Source organism: Coccinella septempunctata, chromosome 8 (genome assembly GCF_907165205.1).
Source record: "Coccinella septempunctata chromosome 8, icCocSept1.1, whole genome shotgun sequence".
Lineage (NCBI taxonomy): Eukaryota > Metazoa > Arthropoda > Insecta > Coleoptera > Coccinellidae > Coccinella > Coccinella septempunctata.
In genome coordinates, this window is record NC_058196.1 from 12,764,320 (window position 1) to 12,785,160 (window position 20,841).

Here is a 20,841-nt window from a genome sequence, read left to right on the forward strand (position 1 = left end):
AGATACACGCTTGGCATAATTATGGAATATTATGTTTCATGACTACCTAGATTTGGAATATACAGAACATAAATGTATAATCTCTTTTCGTCTCATCCGGAAAAAAACACCACGAGAAAGGATTCACTCAACTATGTAAAATATACAAAAAAAATATATACGTTCGACTCTGTTATCTCTGCTTTCGCTGCGCATTTTTATTTATTCCGATTGAGGGAAAGTCTGTTCTTTAATTTTGATGAAGCAGGTAAAGTGTTCAATTACCTACGAATTAATTCGATTATACTCAAGTTCACCTAAGCGGGAGTGCAACTGTTTGGTTCAGTCAGTCGACACCTCAGCTGAAAGTAACACATACGTGCTATTATTCGAGCTTAAAGTTACGCGAATCTGACCGGCGATTTTGTTTCAAAGAAAGCAGTTCAGATCAGAGAATCTCGACGATTATCAACTTTGAATTATAAGATGTGATTTGTAGTTTCAATCTTTGAGAGTACAAGAAATGACATCAGCACTGGGGATCTTCTGGTTTTTTGCTACTGGCGGTAAGTTTATGTGAAGATTCTCATAGCATTCTTATTTTTCGAACTCATTTTTCGTCCCAGTGTTTTTTATTTTCATTTTTATTTATTTACATATATGTACATATGCCAGAAATGTTATTTGTCATTACGAAAAAATTGAGATGAGTTGCAGTACCTTTCTGTAACACAATAGATCATCATTATGATATAATATATCAACTGTACACGTACAGTTCAACGGAACAATGCCCAAAAAGCAGTGTGGAAATATAAATAATACAGGGTCTCCCAAGTTCGAGTGCCTATTAGGCGTTTCTGGAAAACTGGACATATGTACTTGAAATCTGAAAATTGGGATTTAATCTTGTTCTAAATTCTCTACTGAGCTAAAATATTTTTGGCGCCTGAGCACTTCCTAAGAGGAGTGAAAAAAAGTTAGTTGAAAATTTTTTTTCCATTTTTTTTCTGATATGATTGAGCAATTCAATGCAGAATAAATTTATGTTGAAACAATTGTACTCATTCAAATACCTAGTTTTAAGAATGAAGGCGCGATCCTTCCAGGGAGCGGCCGCTAGGTCCGGAATGGTTACAGTATTGAACAATTTCGAAAATTCCTGCGTGGCATTAAATTATACTTTCCTATTGAAAAATAGTCATAGTCCATAAAAATGTCTAGTCACTGATGCAAGAATTTAAAAAAAATTGAAAATTTCAATAAACACAGTCACTGGCTAGTAAAAACTAATGTGATATACACATATATAGGTTCATCATTTATAACTAACAATTCAGAATGGTCCTTTCAATTGGTTCACCTACTGATAGCTGCAGGTGTCGACGAAAAATATCCTGAGTTCATCAAACATTTAGGCAAAAAGGCCTTGTCTTGGTTGTTATCTCTTTATAATAACATTCTAAATACTTGCAATTTTCCGGCCGAGTTCGGAAAAACGAAAGTCACGAGAAATTTTAAAACCAGAAAGAGTACCAGGACAAAGGATCTGTTTCTAAGCCTCAGCACTCTCATTGAATTAGGTTTCAATGGTAATCTAGAAACGAGAACCATATCAGAAGTGTGGAAAGATTTCGGCATGTCTCTATGCGCCAATTATACAATTCAAACGTTCCTCTATGCGGCTGAGCGCACAAAAATATAATTCCTTATAACGTCAGTTATAATGTCGGTATCAAGACGAAAACTCCCCGTGGAAGTGTATCATTTACGCTAGTAGGAATATTATTGTCCTAACTCATGTGGAAAGTAACTTTGCCGCACTCGATATCATGACCTGCAGTCTGTTGCGAAAAAGTACCACTTTCCACACTTGTTAGGAAAATAACTATTTTCTAACTCTTGTGAAAAGTGTCTTGCCCGCAATCAATTGCAATCAATTGCTCTACTTCGCATCGTTTGAGCATCTATTTTTTTTTATATACTTGAATTATCAGTATGCTTTTTGCTAATTTGTCGATTTATATGCGATAAAATACCATGTATTATAACACAAGGCATCAGTATAGTAAGGCTAGTCATAATCTTCATTCATTATAATCAAGAAATTGCCAAAATTCCTAAAAAATCACTCAATTCAACAAACACTTGTCTAAAATTTTTGAATATTTTAGATATCGACTAACTGAATCTAACTTAGGAGGATTGGTCAGGCACTGTAGTCAAAGAGCTGGGATATTACATTTTTTTTATTCCTCAAGTCAAGCTTTCGGTAAGAACTCCTTTCCTTCTTCAGGGCAAATAAATTATTTAAAACAAAAAACAGTCAAAATCAGATCATCGTAAAAAAATGGAAACGAAAGTACTTACATCAACATAAGAATTATCTACAATTCGAGTTGAATTGTATCTTCTCAACATAGATAAACACTATAGATGGGAAACTCTCGGATAAAATTTACGAATAACAGCGCCATCTCTTAGACGTCAGAAAAGTAATCTCGTCTTGTCGAGAGCGGCCTTATTCGCCTTGATCAAATCAAGTTTATTTGCAAGTAACTACTTACTTACTTACTACAATAAGACTCCGATTTTGTACAGGTTGGGCAAAATTGGTGATACCTGAACTACAACTTTTTAACCCAACGAGATAGAGGAAAATGAATGAACCATTCATGTCGTTTTTTTTCGAGCAACTGATAATGCCATCAACTGCATTCCTCTATCTTCTTTTGTTTTTGAGCTATAGATCAAAATTTAAATTTGGGCGATTTCAACATTGGCCATTATCTCCGTTTCTGTTTGTGCTAGGATGTTGAAATGGAAACATTATGCGGGCACTATTTTGATAACTAACCAATGGCATACTATGATTTTTTCCACAGGTTTATTTGCTGAGCTATAACATAAAGTTGTGTTTTTCCTTATGAAAACAGTAGTTTGAAATGACTTAGAATCGTCATTTTTTGCTGTTTCAAAAATATATGATTCATCGCCCTCAGTCTTTCTAAGTCATTTCAACAACTGTTTTCATAAGAATAAACACATCATCATGTTGCAGCTCAGCAAATATACCTGTTGGGAAAAATCATAGTACGCCACTGGATTGCTATCGAAAAAGTGTCAGTAAAATGTTTTCTTTTCAACATCCTAGCTCAAACAGAAACGGAGATAATAACCAAAGTTGAAATTTTAATTTTGACCTATAACTCGGAAACAAAAGAAGATAGAGGAATGCAGTTGATGGCATTATTATTATTTCAAAAAAAGACTACCGTAATGTTCCATGCATTTTTCTCTATCTCGTTGGGTTGAAAAAGATTGGAGTTCAGGTATCACCAATTTTGCCCACCCTGTACACACAATTTATTACATGAAATATTTATATATGATAAATGAACAGCAATGGAATATTGGAATATATGATTGACAAACAAAAAATCAGTGAAATGTAAGTTATGGATCTTTTATTAGCTGAAATATCAGGAAAAACTTTCAAGCACTTCATGAGAAATTTATATTTTTTCTTGGGTACACCATCGTACTTAATCAGAAAGGAATAATTCTTCTAATTCCTAATAGTCCGGTTTCTGAAAAATTACCAACCATAACACTATAAAGAACCATAAAAACGGGCAATTTTTCCTCTTTCCTTTCACTTCTCGTTTCTGTTGCATTTAGGTACACAACAATAATTTTGCTCCCCAACGAAAACTTATTATGAAATGATCAGAATTTTTCTCGAATTAATGAAGGATAAGATTTTCAATACCAAATAACTGCTGAAGATTCATAATTCTAGAGAGTTCCTACAAATCATCAAGGGTGCTTTCACGCAGATAACACGGATTTTTTTTTGTGTAGCAGGGGAAAAATCTGCGAGACAGACGAACACAACCTCTCCTGAGGGGGAAAATGTGTGGGGCTTATCACTCTCCTGAGCTCGAGACCCACTAGAAACCCTTAACTGCTTCTTCATAGGTTCCGGGCATTTTGCCTATTAACCAGTTGACTCTTATGGTTTCTGGACTCTCACACGATCATAGTCGCGTTGATAGTTGTATGCTGACTATATCTTTCATAAGTTAAGCTCTTCTTTGGTTACTTTTTAAATCCTTAACTGATCTCTCGGTCTTTGGTGGTAAGTTCTTGACCTTCTAGCTTCCTCTATTGGATCGTAGTCGACTAATCTTCGTAGTTCCTCATTTGGATGTTGTTTGGCTTTGTCGAATATCCTTTACGCCTTTCTTTTCATAAATTCTGTAACTGGTTCCTATTCCAAGTCCTTGTAGATTTGTTTGTTCCTAATAAACTAGGGTACATCCATCGCCATTCTAAGGAGTTTATTCTCAGTGGACTGTACTCTCTTGATGTGGGTCTTGGCTGCGAAGCCCCATGCCGCCGATCCATATGTGAATTGTGATCGCGCGATAGTTTCAATCGTCGTCAACTTGATGTTCTTATTCATATGACTTCTTCTGCCTATGAGTGAATAAAGTCTACTCATTGCGGCTTTTGTTTTATCAACTGCACATTTGATGTGGTTTTTCCATGTTAGTCCTCTGTCAAGCTTCACTTCTAGGTATGTTGCTTCATTTTTCCATTCAACCTCTTCTCCATCAACTTCAAGGTTTTCTTCCATCCTCAATCTTCTTTTTTGCAGTAATATTGCTTGAGTCTTTCTTCCATTGATTCGTATTTTTCATTTGATGCACTATTTGAGTATTTCCTCTATGACCAACGGCAGTTTCTGAACGCTATTCCTGTGTCATCTGCGTAGAAGGTGAGCATATTTCTAGCCTTCTTCGGGATATCATGAAAGTATGTCACGTAAAGCAGAGGTCCAAGTAGCGATCCTTGAGGCACTCCCGCTTCCAATTGTCTGGTTTGAGAGGTTGCTCCATCTATCTTCACATAAAAGTTTCTATTCCTCAAAAAGTTCCTTATAATCTTGTATAGGTCGGTCGAATATCCTGCTTTTTTCATCTTGTAGATTAGGTCTTCGTGCCATACTCTATCAAAAGCTCTCTCGATATCCATCTGAACTAATCCTGTGGACTGTTTGGTCTGCATTCCTTCGGTGACGTATTCTATGAGCCGTAGCAATTGGAGTTCAGTCGAATGTTCTCGTCGAAATCCAAATTGTAAATTGTTCGGGTGGAATTATCTTCAACATTTCTGCTTCCTCATTCAGCCTTTTAGCGATAACCCTCTCGACGATTTTTCCTAGTGCTGATAGTAGGCTGATTGATCTATAATTTTGAGTAAATTTTCGTTCCTCTCCAGGCTTGTTGAAAACTATCATTTCTGCAGTTTTCCATCTCTTTGGGTAGTATTCGGTCCTCATCACCCCGTTTGTTATATTCGTCAAGGCTGCTATTCCTTTTCTAGGCAATTTCTTCAACATATAATTCGTTATCCTATCTTCTCCCAGCGTTTTCCTGTTCTTCAATTTCATTATGATCTCTTTGATCTCTGTTGGTGAAGCCGGTTCTGGAATCATTTCGGTTTCCGGTGGTTCCATAATCAGTTGTCGTTTGCCTTCACTTCTTCTTCTGGATCCTCATTGTCATCATCATTTCTGTAGTTTTTTCTGGCTCGGATAACACGGAGCAAGCACTTTTAGATTACTTCAACTCTTTTTATATGACAACTGTATGCTCCACTCCATCCAATTATTCCATATCCTATCTGAGACTGACAGGAGGCAGTATATATCAGCGCAAAGTTTCAACACTGAAATAATTCTTCAGGTATCGGAATTTGGGAGTAATGATCTTAGTTTTACCACTGAAATATCTATGTGCTCATCCCATCTCAGATGTCTGTCGGTAGTTACTCCTAGATATTTTATTTGGTCCGCTTCAGGAAGGATGTATTACAGTCGACTAGTAGATAACCCGTACGTGGAAGACCTGATTCGTAGGATGCAAATTGTAAGTATACTAGTTTTTCAACATTCATTGTGAGTTTATTATCCTCAAACCACTGTTTTACTCCACGAAGGAATAATACTTGTCCCAATACCGTACCCTGTGGTAATAAATACTCAATAGTTTTTGGTTCGCTTGTGTATAAACCTATTTTTACAGACTGTGTACTATGCGATAAATAACTTTTAATCAACTTGTATGCTTTTTCTCGAAATCCACTGATGTAAAATATCCGAAGGAGCTTCTGATGCGATACAGTGCTTGAAGCTTTTTTAAGGTCTATGAAAACGCATAAACCCATCTTGTTGTAGCTGTATATTTTTTCTACGTTTTTTTTCTTTGCATCCTCCATAGATTCACCTTCTCTGAATCCGAACTGGATGTTAGATAATAGTTATTTGTGCAACCAGTTGGGAAAAGCATTATTTTTCGTAAATTTCGCGAAATAAGAAAAATATTGTTTCCCAACATGTTTCACAAAATATATTTTCTAATTTTGAATAGCATATTGCTATGAATTCAAATTAAAATGACCGAAAACGTATCTGAAAGCTTCTCTCGGAGATTACTTCAGAATCGTCTAGGGACGGAAATTATTATATTTTTCACTCCGTTACTATGGAAGCAAGTATCGTTTCATCATCAGTTGCGAAATATTTTACTTTGCGTAACTGGTGGCGAAAAGTAAAACGTTTCAAAACGTCAATGAGTTTTGAAAAGTGTCACTTTATATGTCAAAATCAGAAGAAAAATTATTTATTTCATAAAAAGCTTTTGATGAGACAATATTGATGAAATTATGGTGGTATGTGCAATGGCGCAAAACTGCTACAACTCTTTCATTTCATATGGGACCTCCTCTATATCTTCGCAGATGATTAGTTAAAGAAATTACAGCAAGAGCTTGTAATCTCGAATTGGCATATACTGGGTTTGGAGTAAGAAATCCGTATACTTGAGGGATCATCGCACGTTAGCAACTCCATTTGAGTTTTTTACATTGCCGTGAAAAACCGTTCAGATAAACAGATTGATGTTGTATGTATGCACAATTTTGCACCATTGCAATTACCTGCGAAATTTCAGAAATAATGTCCTTTTCGTTCGAAAGATATTTACTTGGTTCCATACTTTATCACAACACTGTATTTGAAACAAGCCCTAGTATGAATTTTTCGGATGCAAAAGTTTTGAGAATTAATAGTGCCTAATAGGTAAAAGAAGTGGAATCGGTTGATATCATGGGTCTTGAGGTTAGTTTGAATATTAACACCTATTTTACAGAAATCAATTCTATGTGTTGCAACGTGGTTAGATTAATAAATAACATTAGTATAGGGATGATGGTGGAAAAGGTCGAAATATTCAGGAATCAAACCTCCAACCTAGCCGACGTTTCGGAAATTATATTGATGAGGATAATGTAAGGTCACCAGTTTCCAGATTTGATAAAAAACGTATGGAAAAGATAATCACAAGAAAACGCCTTCACGCGATCCTGAGTATGACAGAGTTGTCATTTATTGTACCTATTCTTCTGTGTTAAATGTCTGTTGTATCTCATCCCGCTTAAATTGTTATTGACCTGTTGCCTTCTTTGCGAATTCATCGATGATGAAATACCTGCACATTACCACCATCTGATACAAACCTTCTTATTGAAGTTGTTATATCCTGTTTTTTTACAAATGTGCCGAGATGATTAATGTATTTTCCAACTCAAACTGTAATTCTCATGTTGATGCAAGTACTTTCTTTCCCACGTTTTATGATGATGATCTGATTTTGTGTGTTTTTGTTAAAAAAAAAAGTTGCCCTAGAGGAGGAAAGTAGTTCTTTCCGAAAGCTTGGCTTAAGCAATAAAGAGAATGTAACATCCCAGTTCTTTGACTACAGTAGCCGACCAATCTTCTCAAGCAAAATGTCTGGAATTGCTTATTGCATAATAATTGAGTACATAAAATAATAATAATTGTGCAATAATATAATAAATAATTAAAACTCTTGACTCTGTTTACTATATTTTATTCTGAGAGTAAGCGTCGAAGAAGTTAAAAAGTTGACATCATTCGGGTTTTACTCCAGTATCAAAACTGAAACAAAAATGTACCAAATCACACAATATGGATATCAAACAACACATGTTAGAAGCGGCATAACCGGAATTCTTATCGATCATTGACAATCGGCAATGACATTTTTCCATAAAGTTCCCAACGAGCGGACACATGATTTATGTTTCCAGTTGGAAAACCGAAGTTGGGTGAGGTAGCAGCTGAAGGCTAAGGAGTTGAAGAAAAACACTAAATTTTATTGTCAGTCAATAAGGGTAATTAAAAGTGCAATTATGGCTATCAGCGTTTTCCTTCTGATTTATTGGTTAAATATACAGGCTGGTCCAAATTAAGTCGGCACCATTGCCAACTCCTTTAGTATTGATGCTACGAATTCGGTTAAATGGTCAAACTAGTAGCATTTTTAATGGCCTTCTCAATGCCGAAAACAAAACACAAATTGACAGTTGTTTTTCTCAACAACTAAGCTCATATCACCTTTCTTATTAAAATCGAAAATGAGCGACTTATGTGAAAATATTTATTTCATTCACCTGTACAAAAGATTCTTTTTTTTTTGGCGAATAAAACCTCATGATTGTCCAAATATCCAATTTTTGTACTTATACGAACCACAATAGTTTTTTGAGTAATTGGACAATCATAAGGTTTCATTAACCAAAATGAAGAAATTTTTTGTACTGGTGAATGAATTTAGCATTTTCACATAAGTCGCTCATTTTCAACTTCAAGAATAAATGTGATATGAGCCTTGCTGTTGATAATGTTATAACGAATCGAAATGCATGATAAAATATAGGGTGTTCCATTTAAAAGAATATCATTTCATGAAATATTATGAAAACGCAATTGTCAATTTTTGTTTTGTTTTGGCATCAAGGCCATTAAAAATGCTACCGAATTAGTAGCATCAATAATAACGGAAGTTGGCAATGGTGCCGACTTAATTTGGAACACCCTGTATATTAATTTCATACCAGACCTATGCCCAATCCTGCACATCAATAAAAAGATGAGTAATACTGTTGAGTTTTAAACATAAAAAATTAATGGTGATCAATGGTAATTCAACATTTTCTAAATTGGCAAAATTTGGTCCCATATCAAAGACAGATGAATGCTTCGGAGAACGATTTTCAATTATGAAGTTTTCACGAAAATCGTGAATGTCCATGAGAATTCTGTTGATATTCGTGAAGCAATCATTACGAAGCAATGCCATTAAGATCTATCATCCATTCATCTGAATAAATTGTTCATAATGGTCACCGTAAGATACACCTAGACATACTCGATGGAGTAAAACTATTTATTGCATATAATAACCCAAAATTGCCCACCTCGGAAGTATAATTTCCAACTTCCTCTTAATGCTGAACCAAGGTTATGCCCAGAATGCAAGAAAACCGTTCTTTTTTCATCATTAAAGATTCTACACACTTTTTGCCTCACTTGGCATCATTTGAAACTGAGAAGCAATTGCAACTGACTTACTTTCAGTAATAACCACTGATTAATGATTTCCAATGGCTGATCGCAGCACAGTTATAAATATCGCGATTTGAGAGCAACCCAGGCGTGAAAATAATAACGAATATCAAATGAGATGAGGAATTTCTCTCTGTCAGGGTCTGAAAGGAAAAAGGAAGGAAAAAATTGATAACATCTGTACACCGGGTAGGAATTCCTATTCCGCTGAATCAAGTCGTGGGGAATTGTTGCTTTCTCCTACGGTTAACTGGCGAGAATATAGGAAATGTAGAAATGTGAGGAAGTTCATAGCGAAAAGTGAGCTTCGATGAGAGTGGTGATGTTGATTCTTTACGGTGTGGGGGTGCTGTCGTACTTCGTTCCTCTTAAGTGGAAACACACACAAAATACTTGTAATCGAAGTAAGTACCAAATTCCTATTTTTTTCTGAATCGAACATCAAGATTGTAGAACATTTTGAAGTAATTCACAAGTTTCTTCTGTAATTCCCTTGTTGCTCCTAAGGCGAATAAATAAACAGTCTCTTACTTTATATTAGTTTTAATTGTTATAGTTAGTGCCCATAAGTTATATCTAGAAAGGTTCTCAGGAGTATGGACCAGAATACTGTTTTTATTTGCTGAATCGATTTGCCAGGCTGAAAACCACCAGAAAAGTTGAAAGTAGACTCATCTCGTAATTTTTACAACACACCGTTTCAGACGTCAATGTATATGCTCCACGACCATCAAGAATCAGCTGCGGTCATCCGAAGCTACAAAACTTCCGAAGTGTAATAATGAATCTTGAATCCCTCTTGAAAATTCCTTCTCATACACGTAGTGTGAAATGAATAACGTAACATGAAATCGTCATTTCACAATCACAAAACGACAACGAAAAATGAGTGCCATTTCGACAAACTCAACGAACCGAAAAATGAACCAAAATTATTGACATCTGGCGAGACGTCGCAGCAATATGCTTGACAAAGAAAGTAATACAGGGTATTTCAAAAACAGCTGACCCCCCTCTCTGGGATAAGCAGAATATTGAAAAATAATTGAGGTTTTCTCAGCAAAACAATTTCGTAACGCCACCTGTATTCAAGATAAAGGGAGCTGAAGAAAAAAAAAATATATATTTTTTACAATTCTGCCGAAACTGCTGGCAATATTGTGATGAGGTTTTATACATTATTCATTACATGAAATTATTTTTATATCTGACTCTTCTTGAGTTAGTTACATGGTTCAATTGTGAATTAATAATTAACCGATGCTAGAAGAAAGAAACGATGGGTTATTGATTATGACTTTAGCATTGCGTCTTTCATTCTCCTCTCCAGAGGAAAATTCACTTATCCCAGATTTCTCATATATCTAATGGATTAAGCTCTGTTGGAGCCCTTTCCAGGTTTTCGGGCTCGTGGTGGTAGTCGGGTCCGGGTCGCCCCTCGACTCCCTGCCGTCGGTTGGATTCCTACTCCACCCGCACTTCCTGTCGGAGCAGACGGTGTTCCTCTGCATTCCTCATATACTTGCGTACAGTTCTCGCCGTTCCCAGCAGTACCGCCTTCTGCATGACTCTAGAGATATTTCAGTCCAATTGAAATTTCCTCAAGTTCTCTAGTAGTTTCTCCGCTATCAGGCCTGTAGATGAAATGACAATAGGGATGGTCTTGATATCTTTTAGCTTCCACTGTCTCCTGGTTTGTTCCTCGAGATCTCTGTATTTTGAAATTTTATCAGTGTGCCTATCTAGGAGATTGTTATTATTTGGAATCGCCACGTCAATGAATAGTGCTCTGTCCTCATCCTAAATGAGCAATATGAGGTCTGGTCTGTGAGCGACCCCAGCAGAGCTTATGATGTTCATTTTCCAATACAGCATCCGGATGGTAATTGTAATAAGGAACCTTTTTCGAACTTAGAAGTTGGTGTTTTAGTACAAATTCTTAGTCAAGAATCTTGGCAACAGCATCATGTCTATTTTGTACTCTGTCCCGCGAACTTCTGACATCCCCCGGTGATGCGCTGGATAGATTCATGTGTCGCACAGCCATAACGACAGCTATTGTCCGCCACTGAAGCCCTCTGTCTCAGGAAACAACCTTCCGGAAGTCAACCAGTGTTTCGAAGGCAGATATGTCGACGTAATCATGGTTGACCTCGTTCTGGTGCCTTCCATGTAAAGGTTTGCCAATCAGTTTCTGCATTTTACTTTCTGCAGATTGTTCGATGGTTCCCAAGTGGTTTCTATCAGCAACACAAACCACTCTATGGAGTTCTGACGAAGCAGCCTTGCTCAGGAAATATTTTCAAAGTCCTTCAATTTCCTGGGATATACGGTTGGATAAATCAACAATTCCTCTACCTCCAAGATATCGTGGCTGCTCTCCGTTTTATTGAGTTTTTGGGGTGATGTTCATTGTGTTTAGTCAGCATCGTCTTTATTTTTCTCTGTACGGGTGCTAAATCGGTGGTGGTCCAAAAGATGATACCGAGCGCCGAGCAAGCGTAGAGACGCTTTGATCAGATTCTTGCTGTTCTCATTATCCTTTTCAATTATTAGTATGCATTATGCGAATTAACATTTTTTGTCGCGAAAATGAGAGTACATCGATGTTGCCAGTATTTTCGGCAAAATCATAAAAGTTTGTTTTTTTCCCTCAACTCTCTTTATCTTGAATAGGGATGGCGTTACAAAAAATTTTTACACAGCAAGTAATAAGTTTTTGGCCTTTTCAAGAGACGGGGTCCTTTTTTTTTTGAAGACCCTACATATAAAATGTTATAGCTAGGCTTTACAATATCTGTGTCACCCAGTAGAAGTAGATTATTGTATATCTCACTTAATTTTTGGGCGTCGCCCCTGAAACTCATAGTTGGTGTATCATATTCACAAATTAAAATCATGAAAGCCGATAAGGTAAACAAAATAGTTATTATGTATAAAAAGCAGTATGTTTCAACTGTGCTGGGCTTTTGACTGATATGACGGTTCACTGGAGAATAAAAAGTGATCAAACAAACAGATTCCAAAATTTTGCTAATGACCTCAGCGAATAATAATTACATTTCCAAGAAACAATCTAAATGTATGAAAAAGAATAATGCCGTAGCACCTCCCGTAGCACCAAAACTTTATGGACCTTTAGTTAGTTATTTGTGTTACTGCCTCATCACACAACACTACCTACATAGGCCCCATTCGGTATTTACATCTGATCAATCTGACTGCTCTGGATTGTATTGTTATCCCATATAGAAGAAGGGGAAGTAAATCAAGTGCGTTCTTTAGTTTGAGGAGCTGTTTCTCAAGCGAGATCTCTGGTAACTACAGCCTACATTATTAGCTTCCGTAGGTAAGCATCAGTATTTTTTTCAGGTATCAAAAGTTGATGGATACATTCTGAAGTGTTTTTGAAACTGTCTATCAGGAAAATTCGGAACAAATTTAAGAAAAATTTTCAGTTTTGTTTATTTGATTTTCCTCTCCGTCGTCACTTTCAAACAACATTATTTGGTGGCGATGAATTATTGCCACGATGGCCTTCAGAGCGGTCTCCATTCCTTGTTAATGTCCGGTTAATTCGCTAAACCCTAAATACTGATAGAAATAACAAACAACAAACGAACAGTAAAAAAAAAGAAATAAATCTCTAATTAGTTGAGTTAAGGTTCGTAAAATTTTTAAGATCTAAAAGTTTTTTAATTCCTCAACACTCCGCCTGCTCTAGAGTCATGTGACACACTCAGATCTCAGATGCAAATATCGAATGCACTCATACCTTGTACTTTGGCTATGCTCACATCTACCTTTCTATACAATGTAAAAATTCCATCGAATTTGTTTCATGTGTTCAAAACGTAACGATCCGTCAAGATTATATTTAATGTCATTAGATGTAGGTAATATATTCATACACCAATATACCTTAAAAATTAATACTCGAAATAATAAAGGCGGATTGGGAACGTATCTCAGCCTTGCCCGTGGAAATCTTTTTATGACTAGTTTCGTTTCGTTTTGATTCTAGTTATTTTTCTTTTGATTATTATCAACAATTGGATTGTTCTGCGATGGGTAACCCTACTAGCTGGATGTTACGTTACTTGGTCATGAACAACCTGATCACTTCTTGTGTGGAGGATACTTTTTGTATCAAGATACTTAAGACATATATTAATGCTTTTTTGGTTGTTCCTCGAGACCAAGTCGATACTGTGCTTACTATTATATCTTCAATAGTTTCAATGAGAAGGGAAGGTGCAATTCACACTGGAAGAAAACAAAAATGGTTTAATTTTTTTATAAATACCATGATCTACAGATGAACAGATTTTTTTGACAAATCGGTATCAGCGGGAATATTGAATTTTCATTTCAAGCATTCAATAAGTACAAAGCTGAACACAGCCGTCAACTTGTACTTGAAAGCAATACAATCGACTCACTTTCCATATCACGAATAAAACATTGAAAAAGCCACAAGAAATTTACAAATCTTCCTGGGAGCACTTCCTGGTTATTTGATTTCGTGAATATATATCGACTAAATTCGTCAGGGCTACAAAAGGATGAATTACAGAGATTAGATGTGTTCTCTCACAAAACAATAGCGGCAAAACTAGCCTTTAACACAACTTTAAAGAATAGACAAATTATTTTGAAAAGGAACGACTAAACCCACATCAGTAAAATATGAGAAGAAAATAGTGCGAACCGTAATATTTTTTAGGAATATTCACTTTTTCACGTTTAGTTAGTTTTTCTCTTATTTTTATGTTGTAATATAGTGTTCCTCACCTTGTAACAGCTTACCCCAAATACGAGGCTGAGTGTTACAATCGACTGTTTTAATTGAAGTGTTGATAATGTTCATGTTATAGTTTATATTTATGTGGAAAAGAAGCTGATAAAAATGACATATTCTATAATAGTTTGTTGTTTTTGTAATAGTGTAATCTCCACCCCACCCTATTTGAAAAAATTAATTTCAAGATTAAATAAAAAGATCCGAGTTACGATTGGAAAGTGAAAAGGTTCCGGACATTGCCTATCATAGTTTAGGGCTATTGGAATCCTAGAAATTCTCTCTACCACCGTGGGTGTTGGGAAATATTACTCTCCCCGCGGCGGCGACGTCGGAAAAGTTATCTCAATGATACAGCTCCATGACTTGATTTCGTCAATTCTTGAACCAATTTATCTAGACAATTTTATGTATAGGCATATATTCATCATGTGGAGCTACACTAACGAGAATTATTCAGTAAATATTGTAAGAAGCCGTAACGTAATCGCTTAGTTATCCACCAATGTTTACCTGAGCAATAAACGATTTCGCAGCAAGATTAACAATAACTATCATAGCTTGGTAAACAGTGAGACCCACTGTAGGAAGGTAGGAAAATATTATTCTATGATAATTTCACAGAAGTCTATCAAACGGTTTACTCGAACAGATAGTTTGAAATGAGAAAACGAAGATTTATATGAGTTTACCACTACGTGAGGTCAAAAAAATGTTAATTGTCCCATTATTCTGGAGGAAACGTTTGTAGTTAGCCTTCAATTGAAAAGCTAGTGCCCATATCCCAATAGTTATGAATAAAACGCTGTACACGGAATTCGCAAAATTATGTTTGTTTCACAATATGAGTGATACGGTTTGTGTAAATAGTTTCAAACTAGAATTATTCGAATAAAACTGAATCCATCAACATTCAGGTATGTGAAAAGAATTAACAGGTACTTCGAAATTCGATTTTTATATTATGAAATTTTTTCCTTGATATTACATCATCAATTTCAGAATAAGTATATATTATAATCATTAGATTTAAATATTTCGCTTTCACAAAACTTTATCAACGACGAGACTACGAGACTACAAAACTTTCACGAGCTTCGAGACGAGACTTCATGTCTTATCGGCGAGACGAGACGAGGGTTTAGTAGAGTCTGGTTGGTCTCGTGGGCATCACGAACGGTAGACGGAAGTTTTTGCTTCACACAAGTGAGAAATAAGAGATGCTAAATAATAATTTGATTCTGAAGAGTATAAAACTCTAACTCGCTAACAATTGTTGAGGTTGACAGTTTGGGGATGTCATAAATGATTTAAATCTAAATAAAATCATATTAATTGTAACTTTCCAGAACGATTTCCTGATTTTCGAAGTAATTTCCTACAGGACCCTTATGATGGGGAATCATCTCCCATAGATATAGCAGTGGTAATTCAGTATAAAATTGAAAAAACTGGAAAGAAATTAAAAAAACTTCTGACACTTTATTGACAACTTGTCAATAAATAAATTTCATATAATATTATAATTATACTTCGAAAGGCAAATAACTGGAAAGAATTACTGGGTAGATAAACTAGAATATGCGTTATAATCATTAGATTTAAATATTTCGCTCTTAAAAAATGTTATCAACGAAGAGAACACGAGAATTTCACGAAACTCTCGAACGAGTCTCAAGTCGAGACGAGACTACAGTCTCTAGTACACTATTCGAAATAAACACGAATTTTGTTTATAACTGAAAAGAGATCAGGAGTCAATTCGTAATTTTTCCTCGAAAAATCAATTTCTATCATCCATTTCTGTCAATAGCATCATTAAGGAAGAATGTTTCCCAACTAATTTCTAGTCTTTTAAATATAACTTGAGCATTCCGCACTCGTCTTTTATCTGGTTTATAAAGCGGGGTGGTATTAGAAAAAACGTTAGAGAGGAAAAAAAATTAACAGAAAGAGTGGATTTTCAAAGCAAACATTCACTGTGTGAATATGAAATTGAAACGGTGTGTATAAGGAAAACTGAAAAGTCCATATAGTATATGATTGGATACTTGTTAATCGACCAGTGTATTTTTGACCTAATGCTTATTGAAGTTTGTGAGGTTATGTTCGTCGTTACCATTGACCTTGGGGTACTTTTTTAATGATGTACAATATATTTGCTGATATAACCGTTATACGAAGATACGCGATTTGCAGTCATGGTCGAACAAAATCGTTTTCGTTGTCAATCTATGAGAATTTTACTACCATTTTAATGGGCTATCAACTTTCAGAACAATGGAAGGGTTCACATGTATTTCACGGTTTGTTTTCCCAATTTTTTTTACGTCCGAATTCCTTTATGCCGATAGTTGAAATCGCTTATATACTGGAATTGGAAAATATTCTCACAACAATATACAGCTTGAGTAAAAAGTATTTTCTATTTATTATTTTGTAGAAAAATGCTCGAACCTTTTCCATATAATTGAGGAGTTGGTCATGCACCATCTATGTCTGAGAGATAGTAGGGAAAAAAAAGGCCATCCTAAATTTTTGTGCCATAAAGGCATTAACTCCTTGGTACTTAGGATAATTTTATGATTGAAGGGTTTCCTATAAGTTTTTTGGTATCACATGAATGAAATGTATTAACTTATGGAATTCGAAATTCAGCATATTTTATGTTGTCAGGTCACTGACAAAAATTTTAGGATCGGAAACTTGGCGAAATATTCTGAAAAACCTATATATTTCTATTTTGGCAATGTATGCTTCCATAGTATGTTTCTGTATATTATTGGTGAATGTAAATAAAAACACACTGTAATTATTTTATAATTCTTTGGCGATCGATTTCGGCTATGATTAAGCCATCATCAGGCCAACTGAAATTACATTTTTCACAATTTAAATGATGCTATTTTTTATGTAAACGGTGGTCATTGTGAAAGAATGAGAGTGTGCAATCTTACCGTCGTTGGAGGTAAATTGGTAAACATATATGATGAGTCAAAATCAAGGATGGAATATTTGACTTCAAGAAATAATTTTTCTCTATTCAGTTCTTTGAAATATATCCCAAACGTCGAAGTTCCTGTCGTGTTCAATATGTAAAATGTAGTGACAGAAAGGAGTTAGATTAGAAGAACAATTTGGGGTGTCATTTGTCGAGTTTCTAACGTTGTGTGATGTGTTCGGGAAATGTATCATCTTTATTATTCCGTTAACTTCTTTATTTATTATAACCCACTGTCATCAATTCCACTTCTTAATTCAAATTTCGTCTTATGATTTTTACTTCTGAAAAACATCAAAAAATATCACATCAAATATATGCCTATAATTCATCAACAATTTACAACACATCCTGTCAATTCACGACCATTCTCAACAATTCCTGGCAGTTCACTTCTCCAGTTTCATATTGTTGTTTAAATCGATTGCGTTGATTTTCCGATCTAGCTTCGTGAAACCAGACCTTAGTCTGAATAAGTATAGTATGATGTGAAAAAACTTTGATATTGTATATTTGAGACTTACTCTGAAATATGAATTGCCATGAATTGTATTGAATTGTGTTGAATTGCTATGAATTGTTTTGAATTTTCATGAATTGTCCGTGAATTGTCAGGAATTGCCATGAATTTTCTTGAATAGCGTGAATTGTTGGAATTGTCTGAATTGTTTTATATGTTATCATAGGAATTGCGTGAATTGTCTGAATTGTGGTGTACAACATTTTCATGACCGGCTCTCCCCTCGTGCACGATATAACAAAATATTTTCGCCAATATACGAGGACCTTAAGCCTTTCTACAGTGATGGTACTAATTCAATATTTGGGATTGATTAAATGTTCAATAATTGACTAACATATTTCCTTCAAGTTTGGTGAAAGTATATTATCAATCATGAAGTAATATAGAAACATATATACTCACATTGCAATAATAAATTTACAAAATACACATTGAATTACTTTCATCTCAATCAACCGAATAAATACTGGGCATTCATGTGAAAAATAGGTAACTATTTTATAACTATTTTCTAAGAATCGGGAAGATACCGACCAATTGATAATAAAAATTTTCTTCCTGATTTGCAGTATATTTCGTGTCAATTTGCAAACAAATTAGTTCAAATAATTATCGCCTTTCAACATCCAATGCATAAGTACAGAAAATTGTTTGTTTTCCTTATTTACTATCCAGCTTTTTTGAAATTACTAGGTAGTTAAAATATCGTGAAATTGCATAAATATTTTAGCGATTTACGTTTTCTGATTTCATATGTTTTCGTCCAATGTATTGATCGTTTAGGAATACCCATATGAAAAAAAAATTCTCAATCTTCTCTGAAATATTTCAGACTTAGCTTAAAAATAGGACGGTCTAACTACAGGGTTCAATCAGGCTATTAATTTGTCAATTTATTCATGTATTGTAACAAAAAACACCAACGCGTTAAATATATCCTAGTTGAATAGGAAGTACACGAAAAAGGTAATAGATAATTTTTTCAGAATTATATGATTTCCCTTCCTATTTCTATTTGGAATAAAAATAGGCGAAGTTTCCTTTATATTGAAAGTTCCATTTTTGAGATATCATGAAATAAGTCTCACTTGATAGCAAATTCTGAATTTATATCTATAATCGTTCATTATGCATGAAACGAAATTTGGTTGAGAAGTCACCCGATGATGATATGTGTGAATTTATTTTCTCTTTAGTGGCAGATTATTCAAAAACACACTTATATTTCTTTCAAATAGTTGGTAGAAGTAAGAGTGCCCTGTTATAAATAAGCAAACTTATTTGACGGTTCTACATGAAGGCGAAATCGCTGAAGGTAAAGTTTTTCTGGCATACGATTTTTTCTAAGGCATGCGAATTGTATAAGATGTGGAGAGTAGAAAAAAAGAGAACGTCCGCCTACTATGAAAGTGTACACTGAAAAATGGGAGAAATAAGTATCTGCGACAGCGACAAGTGAATGTGTCAACCACGATTTCTATTATCTTCGGCATTTGCATTCAACTTGTTACAGACGAAAGAACTTGATTTAACTTAGAATCTCTATAATTTTGCGATTCAACAATGTTATGTTTTTATTTCTCAATTGGGACAAATATTACTACTTCCACTAATAAACAACCCACTATTAGATAAAATTACTGATTTATTTCCACCGACATCAATATTATATAAATTTAACCATCGAGTGTTGGTAACCTTTGAAACCTTTTGAAAGTCGGAAAATTGGCAGGCCATTGCAGCCGAAATGAATTCTGTCGTCAAAACTGAGTTTCTTTTTGGAATCAGAAAACTTGAATTATTCAATAAATGTGTAAGGCACTTCAATATCTGAAACTTGGAATTCCGATTAGTCGCGAAATGTTTTTGTGCATTGCATTCAAGAGAAATAAACAGTTCCTTCACTTGAAAAATATAAAACATAGGTATGTATATTGAATACTACACGAAACTAACGTATTAGAATTTGAAAAAATATTCACAAATTGAAAACTAAATAAGGTGTACCTTTCAAAAAACCAAAGTAGGTGTCAGTTTTCGGTAGAAGTGGCAAAGTCAGAAATTAAGAAGATATTTCAGATCTATAGAACAGATCCAACTTTTATAAAACGAAATTTTCAGAATAATGGTGCTTTGAGTTTTGCAAAAACGCTCAATAGAATTGGTCACACACCATGGAACTCTCTGTATAATACCACAAAAAATATTCTTTCAAATCCCATGAAACCAAAAATGTGTAGTTTTTACCTTCTTTCAGTCTGAAACATGTTAGATCGGCAGGAAATTCAAATTATGATACGGCAGATCCATCATTCCTTTCCACTGCACTGTGTGGTTTCAGAAACTGAAGGTTCTCTTGTGAAAAATCACCTAATTACAGGAGGAATTTGTCTGAACATTTCCAAGCATTGCCACAGATTGCTCAGTCGAAAGTTCAGATTGATTAGCCACTTTGATGTCTGTGAGGGGTTCTTCTGCATTAGGGGATGCATCGCTTGGGAATGGATTCGTATTGGCCTATGGGAGATTGGAAAACTGATTTGAGATAGTCGAAGCCTCCGTTAGAGCGCGAACGTAGTAAGGATTGATGTTAGGGACGAGGAATTTAACGCTTCGACGATTTATATTTTGATCCTGAAAATACTGCACAGTTTTTGGGGACTGTTGTTGCATCGTGAATGTCGTTATATTTTCATTCGCCGTTTACTGCTGATGATATACAGGGTGTCCCTCTCCTTACACTTCACGTGAAGTGTAGATACTATGAGAAAAAAACTTGAAAAAAAATTCAAACTTCAACACTCTGTATCTCGAAAACGAAACGTTTGCGACCCCTTGTTTATGGGACTTTTTTTCTTACCTATGCCAAGATATTCAACTGTAATTTGGCAAAGATATTACATTTTAGAGTTCTCACCACGTGACAATTTCGATAGAAGATCTACAGGGTGATATGGTTTCTGGAACACTGCCACCTGTTCTTCTGCAGAACTTTTTTTTTGGTGAGCAACTGTTAATTTAAAAAAATGTAAAAAGAAGCA

General features: G+C 35.0%; 1 protein-coding gene across 1 annotated transcript in view; it reads left to right on the forward strand.

The window, feature by feature from the left end:
• The first annotated feature begins 270 nt into the window (after positions 1-270).
• Positions 271-20,841, forward strand: part of LOC123318716 — a 92,137-nt gene continuing 71,566 nt past the window's right edge. The window contains exon 1 of the mRNA XM_044905422.1: positions 271-545. Within this exon, the coding sequence (XP_044761357.1) occupies positions 503-545 (43 nt within the window). The 5' untranslated portion in view covers positions 271-502. The remainder of the gene's footprint in view (positions 546-20,841) is intronic.